The sequence below is a fragment of the Macrosteles quadrilineatus genome, unplaced genomic scaffold (assembly GCF_028750875.1).
Source record: "Macrosteles quadrilineatus isolate MER2022 unplaced genomic scaffold, UCM_ALF_1.0 Scaffold_51__1_contigs__length_872494, whole genome shotgun sequence".
In the NCBI taxonomy this organism is placed as follows: Eukaryota; Metazoa; Arthropoda; class Insecta; order Hemiptera; family Cicadellidae; genus Macrosteles; species Macrosteles quadrilineatus.
Window position 1 is genome coordinate 195,245 of NW_026542644.1, and position 16,177 is coordinate 211,421.

The 16,177-nt window shown below is 43.4% G+C and overlaps 2 protein-coding genes across 2 annotated transcripts in view; one reads left to right on the top strand and one right to left on the bottom strand.

Moving 5' to 3' along the window:
- LOC129005998 (uncharacterized) overlaps positions 1-6,701 on the top strand; it is a 37,677-nt gene extending 30,976 nt beyond the window's left edge. Inside the window, exon 8 of the mRNA XM_054435081.1 lies at positions 5,066-6,701. Within this exon, the coding sequence (XP_054291056.1) occupies positions 5,066-5,179 (114 nt within the window). The 3' untranslated portion in view covers positions 5,180-6,701. The remainder of the gene's footprint in view (positions 1-5,065) is intronic.
- A 538-nt stretch (positions 6,702-7,239) lies between these two features.
- The window catches only part of LOC129006002 (N(4)-(Beta-N-acetylglucosaminyl)-L-asparaginase-like), a 29,470-nt gene continuing 20,532 nt past the window's right edge, over positions 7,240-16,177 (bottom strand). The window contains exon 6 of the mRNA XM_054435086.1: positions 7,240-8,682. Coding sequence (XP_054291061.1) covers positions 8,457-8,682 — 226 coding nt within the window. The 3' untranslated portion in view covers positions 7,240-8,456. The remainder of the gene's footprint in view (positions 8,683-16,177) is intronic.

Genomic DNA, 16,177 nt, shown 5'->3' on the forward strand with positions numbered 1-16,177 from the left:
GCACTACCTGAAGATCCGTTACCCTAGCCGACCCTACCCAGTACCTACAGTAACCTACACTGTACTACCCTGTAGATCCTGGACCCTAGCCCACCCTACCCAGTACCTTCAGTAACCTACACTGCACTACCTGTAGTAGATCCTGTACCCTAGCCGACCCTACCTAGTACCTGCAGTAATCTACACTTTACTACCCTGTAGATTCTGTACCCTAGCCTGCCCTACCCAGTACCTACAGTAACCTACATTGTACTACTCTGTAGATCCTTTACCCAAGCCCGCCCTACCCAGTACCTACAATAACCTACACTGCACTACCTGTAGATCCTGTACCCTAGCCTGCCCTACCCAGTACCTACAGTAACCTACACTGCAATACCAGTAGTAGTTCCTGTACCCTAGCCGACCCTACCCAGTACCTGCAGTAATCTACACTGTACTACCCTGTAGATCCTGTACCCTAGCCTGCCCTACCCAGTACCTACAGTAACCTACACTGCAATACCTGTAGTAGATCCTGTACCCTAGCCGACCCTACCCAGTACCTGCAGTAATCTACACTTTACTACCCTGTAGATTCTGTACCCTAGCCTGCCCTACCCAGTACCTACAGTAACCTGTACTACCCTGTAGATCCTGTACCAGCCCGCCCTACCCAGTACCAACTGTAACCTGCACTATACTACCCTGTAGATACTGTACCCTAGCCCGCCCTACCTAGTACCTACAGTAACCTACACTGCACTACCTGTAGATCCTGTACCCTAGCCCGCCCTACCCAGTACCTACAGTAATCTACACTGTACTACCCTGTAGATCCTGTACCCTCGCCCGCCCTACCTAGTACCTACAGTAACCTGCACTGTACTACCCTGTAGATCCTGTACCCTAGCCCGCCCTACCCAGTACCTATAGTAACCTGCATTGTACTGCCCTGTAGATCTTGTACCCTAGCCCGCCCTACCTAGTACCTACAGTAACTTACACTGCACTACCTGTAGATCCTGTACCCTAGCCTACCCTACCCAGTACCTACAGTAATCTACACTGTACTACCCTGTAGATCCTGTACCGCAGCCGACCCTACCCAGTACCTTCAGTAACCTACACTGCACTACCTGTAGTAGATCCTGTACCCTAGCCGACCCTACCTAGTACCTACAGTAACCTACACTACTGTAGATTCTGGATCTACAGGGTAGTACAGTGTAGGTTACTGTAGGTACTGGGTAGGGCTGGCTAGGGTACAGGATCTACAGGGTAGTGCAGCGTAGGTTACTGCAGGTACTGGGTGGGGTAGGCTAGGGTACAGGATCTACAGGGTAGTGCAGCGTAGGTTACTGCAGGTACTGGGTGGGGTAGGCTAAGGTACAGGATCTACAGGGTAGTGCAGTGTAGGTTACTGTAGGTACTGGGTAGGGCTGGCTAGGGTACAGGATCTACAGGGTAGTGCAGTGTAGGTTACTGCAGGTACTGGGTAGGGCTGGCTAGGGTACAGGATCTACAGGGTAGTGCAGTGTAGGTTACTGCAGGTACTGGGTAGGGTGGGCTAGCGTACAGAATCTACAGGGTAGTGCAGCGTAGGTTACTGCAAGTACTGGGTAGGGTCGGCTAGGGTACAGGATCTACTACAGGTATTGCAGTGTAGGTTACTGTAGGTACTGGGTAGGGCTGGCTAGGGTACAGGATCTACAGGGTAGTGCAGTGTAGGTTACTGCAGGTACTGGTTAGGGTGGGCTAGCGTACAGAATCTACAGGGTAGTGCAGCGTAGGTACTGGGTAGGGTGGGCTAGGGTGCAGGATCTACAGGGTAGTGCAGCGTAGGTTACTGTAGGTACTGGGTAGGGCTGGCTAGGATACAGGATCTACAGGGTAGTGCAGCGTAGGTTACTGTAGGTACTGGGTAGGGTGGGCTAGGGTACAGGATCTACAGGGTAGTGCAGCGTAGGTTACTGCAGGTACTGGGTGGGGTAGGTTAGGGTACGGGATCTACAGGGAAGTGCAGCGTAGGTTACTGCAGGTACTGGGTAGGGTGGGCTAGGGTACAGGATCTACAGGGTAGTGCAGCGTAGGTTACTGCAGGTACTGGGTAGGGTTGGCTAGGGTACAGGATCTACAGGGTAGTGCAGCGTAGGTTACTGTAGGTACTGGGTAGGGCTGGCTAGGGTACAGGATCTACAGGGTAGTGCAGCGTAGGTTACTGCAGGTACTGGGTAGGGTGGGCTAGCGTACAGAATCTACAGGGTAGTGCAGCGTAGGTTACTGTAGATACTGGGTAGGGTGGGCTAGGGTGCAGGATCTACAGGGTAGTGCAGCGTAGGTTACTGTAGGTACTGGGTAGGGCTGGCTAGGGTACAGGATCTACAGGGTAGTGCAGCGTAGGTTACTGTAGGTACTGGGTAGGGTGGGCTAGGGTACAGGATCTACAGGGTAGTGCAGCGTAGGTTACTGTAGGTACTGGGTAGGGCTGGCTAGGGTACAGGATCTACAGGGTAGTGCAGCGTAGGTTACTGAAGGTACTGGGTAGGGTGGGCTAGGGTGCAGGATCTACAGGGTAGTGCAGCGTAGGTTACTGTAGGTACTGGGTAGGGCTGGCTAGGGTACAGGATCTACAGGGTAGTGCAGCGTAGGTTACTGTAGGTACTGGGTAGGGTGGGCTAGGGTGCAGGATCTACAGGGTAGTGCAGCGTAGGTTACTGTAGGTTCTGGGTAGGGCAGGTTAGGGTGCAGGATCTACAGGGTAGTGCAGCGTAGGTTACTGTAGGTACTAGGTAGGGCGGGCTAGGGTACAGGATCTACAGGGTAGTGCAGCGTAGGTTACTGTAGGTACTGGGTAGGGCTGGCTAGGGTACAGGATCTACAGGGTAGTGCAGCGTAGGTTACTGAAGGTACTGGGTAGGGTGGGCTAGGGTGCAGGATCTACAGGGTAGTGCAGCGTAGGTTACTGTAGGTACTGGGTAGGGCTGGCTAGGGTACAGGATCTACAGGGTAGTGCAGCGTAGGTTACTGTAGGTACTGGGTAGGGTGGGCTAGGGTGCAGGATCTACAGGGTAGTGCAGCGTAGGTTACTGTAGGTTCTGGGTAGGGCAGGTTAGGGTGCAGGATCTACAGGGTAGTGCAGCGTAGGTTACTGTAGGTACTAGGTAGGGCGGGCTAGGGTGCAGGATCTACAGGGTAGTACAGTGCAGGTTACTGTAGGTACTGGGTAGGGTGGGCTAGGGTACAGGATCTACAGGGTAGTGCAGCGTAGGTTACTGCAGGTACTGGGTAGGGTGGGCTAGGGTACAGGATCTACAGGGTAGTGCAGCGTAGGATACTGCAGGTACTGGGTAGGGCTGGCTAGGGTACAGGATCTAAAGGGTAGTGCAGCGTAGGTTACTGTAGGTACTGGGTAGGGTGGGCTAGGGTACAGGATCTACAGGGTAGTGCAGCGTAGGTTACTGCAGGTACTGGGTAGGGTTGGCTAGGGTACAGGATCTACAGGGTAGTGCAGCGTAGGTTACTGTAGGTACTGGGTAGGGCTGGCTAGGGTACAGGATCTACAGGGTAGTGCAGCGTAGGTTACTGCAGGTACTGGGTAGGGTGGGCTAGCGTACAGAATCTACAGGGTAGTGCAGCGTAGGTTACTGTAGATACTGGGTAGGGTGGGCTAGGGTGCAGGATCTACAGGGTAGTGCAGCGTAGGTTACTGTAGGTACTGGGTAGGGCTGGCTAGGGTACAGGATCTACAGGGTAGTGCAGCGTAGGTTACTGTAGGTACTGGGTAGGGTGGGCTAGGGTACAGGATCTACAGGGTAGTGCAGCGTAGGTTACTGTAGGTACTGGGTAGGGCTGGCTAGGGTACAGGATCTACAGGGTAGTGCAGCGTAGGTTACTGAAGGTACTGGGTAGGGTGGGCTAGGGTGCAGGATCTACAGGGTAGTGCAGCGTAGGTTACTGTAGGTACTGGGTAGGGCTGGCTAGGGTACAGGATCTACAGGGTAGTGCAGCGTAGGTTACTGTAGGTACTGGGTAGGGTGGGCTAGGGTGCAGGATCTACAGGGTAGTGCAGCGTAGGTTACTGTAGGTACTGGGTAGGGCTGGCTAGGGTACAGGATCTACAGGGTAGTGCAGCGTAGGTTACTGAAGGTACTGGGTAGGGTGGGCTAGGGTGCAGGATCTACAGGGTAGTGCAGCGTAGGTTACTGTAGGTACTGGGTAGGGCTGGCTAGGGTACAGGATCTACAGGGTAGTGCAGCGTAGGTTACTGTAGGTACTGGGTAGGGTGGGCTAGGGTGCAGGATCTACAGGGTAGTGCAGCGTAGGTTACTGTAGGTTCTGGGTAGGGCAGGTTAGGGTGCAGGATCTACAGGGTAGTGCAGCGTAGGTTACTGTAGGTACTAGGTAGGGCGGGCTAGGGTGCAGGATCTACAGGGTAGTACAGTGCAGGTTACTGTAGGTACTGGGTAGGGTGGGCTAGGGTACAGGATCTACAGGGTAGTGCAGCGTAGGTTACTGCAGGTATTGGGTAGGGTGGGCTAGGGTACAGGATCTACAGGGTAGTGCAGCGTAGGATACTGCAGGTACTGGGTAGGGCTGGCTAGGGTACAGGATCTAAAGGGTAGTGCAGCGTAGGTTACTGTAGGTACTGGGTAGGGCTGGCTAGGGTACAGGATCTACAGGGTAGTGCAGCGTAGGTTACTGCAGGTACTGGGTGGGGTAGGCTAGGGTACAGGATCTACAGGGTAGTGCAGCGTAGGTTACTGCAGGTACTGGGTGGGGTAGGCTAAGGTACAGGATCTACAGGGTAGTGCAGTGTTGGTTACAAGGTAGGACAGATTAGTGGAAATGCTATAGTTAGTTGGTTCACAAAATTTAGGCGATTTGAGGCAAAGCCATTTCATCCTCTTTACCTTACTTTAACTTTGAAACCAAACGACAGATTAAGCAATAAAAAAGCTGTGGGGGAACCCAGGAATCTTCCCCTTAATTGCCTAAATTTTGTGAACCAACTAACTATAGTAATAGTCACAGTAATTAAACTGAAATTAAATGCAACCTTCTTAAATTATACAATGTTGCGCAGGTGCCACAGCAGCCCATGGACATCGCAGCCAGTATCAAAGCCCTCGCGAAGAGTGTCCACGGAGATGCTGTCTTTGGAGATCTCCCTCGGCCAAGATTCAGCTCCCAGATCTGACCTGTCTAAGCTCAAAACACTTTCTTTTGTATTTTTTCTATAAGCGATAGTTACACGAGATTTAGTAGTAAGACTTAACAAGATATTACAGCATCAAGATGCTTTGAAGGTGGTTAATTTTTTTGGCTCGATGTATATAAATTGGTGATACAGTGGAAAATTGATTGGTACAATAAAGTCGGTTACCTTTAAGGTACATTGAGTATTTCAATCTGCCCCTATATGGTTTGGTAAACAATATTGTTCTGTTGAACCATTAGAAAGTATGTTCCATACTGTAAAAGATCTGGAAGCTATTCAGATGGTCGTAAATATTTTGGAAAAGCTATAAGCGTTTAAATAGGTGTGGAGAATAGCTATTTGTGTATTAAGAGCACAAAATATATCATTGCCACTTGAGAACTTTAAGCTTTGTGCGGCCATACATTTCCTGCTGGCCTTTCTCACTCTAGAGTGGAAATGAGCTATTTTGCGTACTTTTTACAGGTGTGGCAATGTTATTATTCCATGCAGTGGTAGGAAAAATACTTTATAATTTTAATAATTGTTTAGTTATTTTCCCAGGTTTTTTGTATAAGTTTTTTTACCATCAAAGCAGGGCCATTATAATCATATTCAGATGGAGATTGTATTAGAGAAGATTACACTAATCCTATGAAAAAGCTAATTGTTGATATAGTTGATCAGTTAAGAGAGCTGTTTAAATATTATAACTACTTATTACTATTCGGATATTGTCCATAAACAGGTATTGGAAGATTTGTTAACTTTTTAATTTTGAACTGCATTTCAAGCTTTCCACTGTACTCTTGTGTTGCGGAAAAGACGAGTGATTTACGTTTCAAGAGCCAAAGTAGAAGTAATATTATTTTTATTTGTGACAGTTATGCCACAAAAATCAATGTTGTGCCTTTTTTGTAAGTTAGCCTTGTGATAGAAAACGGTTAATTAGGACTGTGTATTAGATGGTTTTGCAAAACCGTTCTACAAATTGGCCTGTATTTGTGTCTTTGCAGTTAAAATTGTTTGGTTCCAAGTACAAAGAGGTTATTCGAGCTTGCCATATTTGCTTGGCCTAAAATGTTTTAGATTGCCAAATGGTTATAAATGGAGATGTTTTATGCCAATTTATTGTACTGAATGTAATAACAGTGTTTTAAGTTACCCCATTTGTTTTCACAAGCTGGTTTCTTCCATATCGTCAATTATTACATGGTGTGTTTTTGTGTATGTGCTAATGCCATCCCGATTGCACAAATTACTAATATTTAATTCATTGTTTTTTTACTAGCCTAGACCTAGTTTTTAATTTTAAAATTTATGATCTGATACAACAATATTCCTTTATAAGTCTACTACAACTATTTCATTATTGATGTGTAGAATGTTTTATGCAGAAAGATACAAATATCACTAATCAATAGACTGATCGAGATAAACATTTCAGGTTTTTATATTGTTGGTATAGTTATGTTGCTATGTTATCTGTCTTATTAGTTTTAATAAAAATAATTTTGTTAAATATTGTGACTTTTTTCATTGACATCCATTATGTTTAAGGAGATTATTTCAACAGGGAAAAGGTGATTACCTGACAAAGTTGAAGTGTTTTTTACAGGTTCACAAATAAAGGACACATAAAAATTGTTCTTCACGGTGTAGGGTAAATTATTGATGATATGAAAAAGATAGAATATATTGGAGTAGCCAATTCATACATACAATAGAATGTACAAGATTTGGCTACTCCCATGTGTTCTACCTAGACATGCCATCTATAAGGAATAGCTGTCGCGAATTTTTAAAAAAAAATAACGTGAGCCAGTCATGGATTGCGCTAGTGTACAAAATTATACTTTTTTACCTCCTTGTTATTGAGATAGTTGACGTGATGCTACAGCTTACAAAAGTTGTTTTATCAACTCAATAATTTTATCAGCACAATCTGTAGGTGGCTCACTTCTACTACGTCCGTTTTGGGCAACAACTAACGTGGGGATGGAATGTCTAGTTTTACCAATCAATAGTCAAAATCAAAGGTATTATTTAAAAATATAATTTCTTACTTAAATTTTAATAACACGTTTTTGCAGTTTGATAACCTATTTCCAGTATTAAAAGTATCAAATATATATATTTAAGGAAAATGAACCAATGCTACTTTTTAAACCAATAAGAATATTAGATTTCATAACATTAAGGCCTTGTGCAGTTTTAACAAACAAGTAGTAAATATATAAACACACACAGTATTGGAAATAATTAGATACTAACATTTGAGTACAGTAGAACTCCAATTATCCGAACTCCAACTATCCAAATTGCTTACAGATATTATTTAAAAATTTAAAATCACAGCAATACGAATCGTTATTAAATAAGGCAGAAACCATCATCAAGGAAAAATCCAAAACCTGTCTCACGACTGTGTTAACACCATCAATGTTGTGTTGACACCATCAATGTCTCCCGCGGTCACGGTAACATCGTCATCATTTTTCGTGATTGCGGAAAAATGATAAATATATCCCATGGCATTTTTGACACCATCATCGTCTCCTGTATTCTTGGTAACATAATCATCGTGTTTCACGCTCGCGGCAAAATGATAGATAAATCCACAGTTGTGTAGACACCATCATTGATCGTCTCCTGCCAAAATCATTATCGTACTCCGCAATTGCGTTGAAAAGGTAAATTTTGTGATTGTGACAATCGTTGCAGACTCTTTGACTCTGAATTTTGGTAAAAATCCAATTTTCCGAATTTTAAATTTCAAAATGGGGTACGGTTCAAATTGATTCGGATAATTGGAGTTCTACTACACTAATTTATACAACTAAATAGTATATGACTTAACTTCTAGAAGAGGTGACTTAGTGTTAAGGCACAAAATCTTTTTTACTAAATCTTTCTTTGGTATTGAGAAGGTATTCATAACCCCAATCCTTAGTTAACTATTCTTGGCACAGTTGTAAATATTTATCGACTATCACTTCAATGATTCTATTCTACAACAACTCGTGACAAAGGTTGTATCGAGACCAAGGTTTATTCCAAAAGACGTTAGGTGCCAATGGCGTGGAAAGACAACAAAATAAAGTAATATCCTAATGGTAATTATCTGTTGGTTACATCTTCAAAATAACCTAGTCACTGCAATATACTAAATTCCGGTAATTCAAATAGAACTACACAAAATATAGCACCCAATATTGTATTTGAAAACATTTCCTATAAATTTAGCAATTTTAGAAGTGAACAATTACAGTTCGTCTCATATACACGGAACTCGTAAAACAATCCCCTCTGGATGGTGCGGATCATGAACAGAGAAAGGGAACGTGTCCATTCCATGACAAGCGGCTGCGTACTCACCATACAGGTTGGCAGCAATGATGGCGCCACTGAATGATGGGTAGAACTGTTTGATACGAGAGACGGCCTCTCGAGTCGCTGCAGCAGGAGACGAACCTCTTCGCATCTCTTCCACAGCCAGGAAACTACCAACAAAATCACATCAGCTTTTAAAACTAATCTCACATTGGCGACTGTACACTTACTTAACACAGGGTGATTTATTATGAACTATAGGATTAAGGTCAGAGGATTGTCATTTGATTCCAGGGCCTAATTTTGAATCAAAGCCCCCAGCAGCTCACATCAGGCTATTTGCACACACACCGATTTTGGACGGTCCGTAATAAGTCGGTCGATATTTTATTGGTCCATGGTGCTTGCACACATACCAGAATTTTATCAGCCAAACGATCAGTCTTTGTGGTTGTGTCGAGGACAAGACGACATTATTGAATACTTAATCATAAAAGAGTTGTTGCTATGTGGTTATTGTATCGACGTATTAAGCACCGTAGGATTAAACATATGTTCTGGATTCATCCGATTAATGAAAGCAGAGAAAAAACGGGAACATCCCACTATTTTTTTAAGAACTAAGGCTTGATAGCAGTAACTATTTCAGATTGTCAATAGCATCTTTATTAAAATTACAACCAAACGTTCAGCTAGATGGATCAAAAATTATTCAAGTAAACCATACAAAATTCCTTGGATTGATTCTAGACGAGAATTTGAGTTGGGATAAGCATGTTGATCATGTAGTAAATAAAATGTCAACTGGCATACATGCTTTGAGACAAATGTCTCATGTATGCAATATTAACACTCTCAAATCAATCTATTTTGCTCTGATCAACTCGCATATGGCTTATGGTATTGCTATATATGGCGGGACTAGCAATAAAAACCTTAAAAAAATTCTGAAACAGCAAAAGAAAGCATTACGAATTATCTTTAATATAAAAAATAGAAAATCCACAAAACCATATTTTTTCAAATTAGGAATCATGACGGTTTATGACCTATATATATTTGAAACCATTTTACATGTAAAAAAATTAAACACACAAAAATACAGTAAAAAATCACATACATACAACTTGAGAAATAACAGATATGTAGAACCGCATAAATTACAGATTTTTGAAAATAAAACAACTTTTATTGGTACTAAATTTCTTTATAATCTACCGAAGAATATTCTTTGTGAAGAAAAATATATCAGTTTCAAAACCCGCCTTAAAGAATACCTATTGACTCATCCTATCTTTTCAAGTAAAGATTTTTTAAATTCAAGGAATGTAAAATAAAAAAAATAATTATTAGTGTCATTGTCATACAACAACATAAAAAAGTTTTATTTGTAACCATCATATTTTAATTAAGGACATTAGTTATAAGAATTGTGACTCTATTCAATGTATTCATGTAAATACAAAAAAATGAATAAAGATTATTTGATTTGATTTGATTTGATATCTATAAAGTCACCCATTTAAAACGTTATAAACACGCACTACCAAAACTAATTAAAAATTTCAGAAGAGCAGTCACGTGAAATGGAGGATGGTGTAGCGAGAACTGCAGATACAATCGGTAACCAATAAACAATACGCCATTGCGTCGCTGGCATCGGCTGTATGAAGTGGCAGTGGCCACTTCTGTGAAGCTGCCAATAACTTCACCAATAAATAGTGCATGTGTGTGTGTGTACTGTGGAGCGCGCGCCCGTGTTTGGGGGGGGGGGGGTAGGAGAGGGGCATTGAACTGTAACTGTTGAGCGCGCGGGTGGGGGGGGAGGGAGCTAGGGAGATGCAATTTTAATTTATCTTAATAATGTCATCCGGTCGGTAGTAAAGATTTTTTAGTTAGTTTTAATTATTTTTTTTGTAATGACCATTTCCATTTAAAATAGTTCATTTCATTCAACAAACGCTGTATTACGAGGCCAATTTTACTGCTGTCGTGATTTGTTTCAAATTCGTTTTTTGTTATTTGAGTATACCGTAATTTAAAAGCACGTTAAACCAAATAAAACTATAAAATCATACACAATAACTCGTCCACTAGCTTTGTAACCAAACAGTCTAACAAACTATCTATTGGTGGGTATATAACGGGTCAATATTAACTGCCAAAGGGTACCACTATAAAAACTTGATAGAGGACATATTCACGGATACCACGGTATCAATGTATTATCTCAGGAACGCAGGAGCGCTTATCAAGGCGCATATAAGTGACGACGCGCCCGCGCTACTATCTATTGGTGGGTATATAACGGGTCAATATTAACTGCCAAAGGGTACCACTATATAAACTTGATAGAGGACATATTCACGGATACCACGGTATCAATGTATTATCTCAGGAACGCAGGAGCGCTTATCAAGGCGCATATAAGTGACGACGCGCCCGCGCTACTATCTATTGGTGGGTATATAACGGGTCAATATTAACTGCCAAAGGGTAACACTATATAAACTTGATAGAGGACATATTCACGGATACCACGGTATCAATGTATTATCTCAGGAACGTCAGAGCGTCTATCAAGGTGCATATAAGTGACGACGCGCCCGCGCTACTATCTATTGGTGGGTATATAACGGGTCAATATTAACTGCCAATGGGTACCACTATATAAACTTGATAGAGGAAATATTCACGGATACCAAGGTATCAATGTATTATCTCAGGAACGCAGGAGCGCCTATCAAGGCGCATAGACGTGACGACGCGCCCGCGCTACTATCTATTGGTGGGTATATAACGGGTCAATATTAACTGCCAAAGGGTACCACTATATAAACTTGATAGAGGACATATTCACGGATACCACGGTATCAATGTATTATCTCAGGAACGTCAGAGCGTCTATCAAGGTGCATATAAGTGACGACGCGCCCGCGCTACTATCTATTGGTGGGTATATAACGGGTCAATATTAACTGCCAATGGGTACCACTATATAAACTTGATAGAGGAAATATTCACGGATACCAAGGTATCAATGTATTATCTCAGGAACGCAGGAGCGCCTATCAAGGCGCATAGACGTGACGACGCGCCCGCGCTACTATCTATTGGTGGGTATATAACGGGTCAATATTAACTGCCAAAGGGTACCACTATATAAACTTGATAGAGGACATATTCACGATTACCACGGTATCAATGTATTATCTCAGGAACGTCAGAGCGTCTATCAAGGTGCATATAAGTGACGACGCGCCCGCGCTACTATCTATTGGTGGGTATATAACGGGTCAATATTAACTGCCAATGGGTACCACTATATAAACTTGATAGAGGACATATTCACGGATACCACGGTATCAATGTATTATCTCAGGAACGCAGGAGCGCCTATCAAGGCGCATATAAGTGACGACGCGCCCGCGCTAATATCTATTGGTGGGTATATAACGGGTCAATATTAACTGCCAAAGGGCACCACTATATAAACTTGATAGAGGACATATTCACGGATACCACGGTATCAATGTATTATCTCAGGAACGCAGGAGCGCTTATCAAGGCGCATATAAGTGACGACGCGCCAGCGCTACTATCTATTGGTGGGTAGATGACGGGTCAATATTAACTGCCAAAGGGTACCACTATATAAACTTGATAGAGGACATATTCACGGATACCACGGTATCAATGTATTATCTCAGGAACGTCAGAGCGTCTATCAAGGTGCATATAAGTGACGACGCGCCCGCGCTACTATCTATTGGTGGGTATATAACGGGTCAATATTAACTGCCAAAGGGTACCACTATATAAACTTGATAGAGGACATATTCACGGATACCACGGTATCAATGTATTATCTCAGGAACGTCAGAGCGTCTATCAAGGTGCATATAAGTGACGACGCGCCCGCGCTACTATCTATTGGTGGGTATATAACGGGTCAATATTAACTGCCAAAGGGTACCACTATATAAACTTGATAGAGGACATATTCTAGGATACCACGGTATCAATGTATTATCTCAGGAACGCAGGAGCGCTTATCAAGGCGCATATAAGTGACGACGCGCCCGCGCTACTATCTATTGGTGGGTATATAACGGGTCAATATTAACTGCCAAAGGGTACCACTATATAAACTTGATAGAGGACATATTCACGGATACCACGGTATCAATGTATTATCTTAGGAACGCAGGAGCGCTTATCAAGGCGCATATAAGTGACGACGCGCCCGCGCTACTATCTATTGGTGGGTATATAACGGGTCAATATTAACTGCCAAAGGGTACCACTATATAAACTTGATAGAGGACATATTCACGGATACCACGGTATCAAAGTATTATCTCAGGAATGTCAGAGCGTCTATCAAGGTGCATATAAGTGACGACGCGCCCGCGCTACTTTCTATTGGTGGGTATATAACGGGTCAATATTAACTGCCAATGGGTACCACTATAAAAACTTGATAGAGGACATATTCACGGATACCACGGTATCAATGTATTATCTCAGGAACGCAGGAGCGCCTATCAAGGCGCATAGACGTGACGACGCGCCCGCGCTACTATCTATTGGTGGGTATATAACGGGTCAATATTAACTGCCAAAGGGTACCACTATATAAACTTGATAGAGGACATATTCACGGATACCACGGTATCAATGTATTATCTCAGGAACGCAGGAGCGCCTATCAAGGCGCATATAAGTGACGACGCGCCCGCGCTAATATCTATTGTTGGGTATATAACGGGTCAATATTAACTGCCAAAGGGCACCACTATATAAACTTGATAGAGGACATATTCAAGGATACCACGGTATCAATGTATTATCTCAGGAACGCAGGAGCGCCTGACGACGCGCCCGCGCTACTATCTATTGGTGGGTATATAACCGGTCAATATTAACTGCCAAAGGGTACAACTATATAAACTTGCTAGAGGACATATTCACGTATACCACGGTATCAATGTATTATCTCAGGAACGTCAGAGCGTCTATCAAGGCGCATAGACGTGACGACGCGCCCGCGGTACTATCTATTGGTGGGTATATAACGGGTCAATATTAACTGCCAAAGGGTACCACTATAAAAACTTGATAGAGGACATATTCACGGATACCACGGTATCAATGTATTATCTCAGGAACGCAGGAGCGCTTATCAAGGCGCATATAAGTGACGACGCGCCCGCGCTACTATCTATTGGTGGGTATATAACGGGTCAATATTAACTGCCAAAGGGTACCACTATATAAACTTGATAGAGGACATATTCACGGATACCACGGTATCAATGTATTATCTCAGGAACGCAGGAGCGCTTATCAAGGCGCATATAAGTGACGACGCGCCCGCGCTACTATCTATTGGTGGGTATATAACGGGTCAATATTAACTGCCAAAGGGTACCACTATATAAACTTGATAGAGGACATATTCACGGATACCACGGTATCAATGTATTATCTCAGGAACGTCAGAGCGTCTATCAAGGTGCATATAAGTGACGACGCGCCCGCGCTACTATCTATTGGTGGGTATATAACGGGTCAATATTAACTGCCAATGGGTACCACTATATAAACTTGATAGAGGAAATATTCACGGATACCAAGGTATCAATGTATTATCTCAGGAACGCAGGAGCGCCTATCAAGGCGCATAGACGTGACGACGCGCCCGCGCTACTATCTATTGGTGGGTATATAACGGGTCAATATTAACTGCCAAAGGGTACCACTATATAAACTTGATAGAGGACATATTCACGATTACCACGGTATCAATGTATTATCTCAGGAACGTCAGAGCGTCTATCAAGGTGCATATAAGTGACGACGCGCCCGCGCTACTATCTATTGGTGGGTATATAACGGGTCAATATTAACTGCCAATGGGTACCACTATATAAACTTGATAGAGGACATATTCACGGATACCACGGTATCAATGTATTATCTCAGGAACGCAGGAGCGCCTATCAAGGCGCATATAAGTGACGAGGCGCCCGCGCTAATATCTATTGGTGGGTATATAACGGGTCAATATTAACTGCCAAAGGGCACCACTATATAAACTTGATAGAGGACATATTCACGGATACCACGGTATCAATGTATTATCTCAGGAACGCAGGAGCGCTTATCAAGGCGCATATAAGTGACGACGCGCCAGCGCTACTATCTATTGGTGGGTAGATGACGGGTCAATATTAACTGCCAAAGGGTACCACTATATAAACTTGATAGAGGACATATTCACGGATACCACGGTATCAATGTATTATCTCAGGAACGTCAGAGCGTCTATCAAGGTGCATATAAGTGACGACGCGCCCGCGCTACTATCTATTGGTGGGTATATAACGGGTCAATATTAACTGCCAAAGGGTACCACTATATAAACTTGATAGAGGACATATTCACGGATACCACGGTATCAATGTATTATCTCAGGAACGTCAGAGCGTCTATCAAGGTGCATATAAGTGACGACGCGCCCGCGCTACTATCTATTGGTGGGTATATAACGGGTCAATATTAACTGCCAAAGGGTACCACTATATAAACTTGATAGAGGACATATTCTAGGATACCACGGTATCAATGTATTATCTCAGGAACGCAGGAGCGCTTATCAAGGCGCATATAAGTGACGACGCGCCCGCGCTACTATCTATTGGTGGGTATATAACGGGTCAATATTAACTGCCAAAGGGTACCACTATATAAACTTGATAGAGGACATATTCACGGATACCACGGTATCAATGTATTATCTTAGGAACGCAGGAGCGCTTATCAAGGCGCATATAAGTGACGACGCGCCCGCGCTACTATCTATTGGTGGGTATATAACGGGTCAATATTAACTGCCAAAGGGTACCACTATATAAACTTGATAGAGGACATATTCACGGATACCACGGTATCAATGTATTATCTTAGGAACGCAGGAGCGCTTATCAAGGCGCATATAAGTGACGACGCGCCCGCGCTACTATCTATTGGTGGGTATATAACGGGTCAATATTAACTGCCAAAGGGTACCACTATATAAACTTGATAGAGGACATATTCACGGATACCACGGTATCAAAGTATTATCTCAGGAATGTCAGAGCGTCTATCAAGGTGCATATAAGTGACGACGCGCCCGCGCTACTTTCTATTGGTGGGTATATAAAGGGTCAATATTAACTGCCAATGGGTACCACTATAAAAACTTGATAGAGGACATATTCACGGATACCACGGTATCAATGTATTATCTCAGGAACGCAGGAGCGCCTATCAAGGCGCATAGACGTGACGACGCGCCCGCGCTACTATCTATTGGTGGGTATATAACGGGTCAATATTAACTGCCAAAGGGTACCACTATATAAACTTGATAGAGGACATATTCACGGATACCACGGTATCAATGTATTATCTCAGGAACGCAGGAGCGCCTATCAAGGCGCATATAAGTGACGACGCGCCCGCGCTAATATCTATTGTTGGGTATATAACGGGTCAATATTAACTGCCAAAGGGCACCACTATATAAACTTGATAGAGGACATATTCAAGGATACCACGGTATCAATGTATTATCTCAGGAACGCAGGAGCGCCTGACGACGCGCCCGCGCTACTA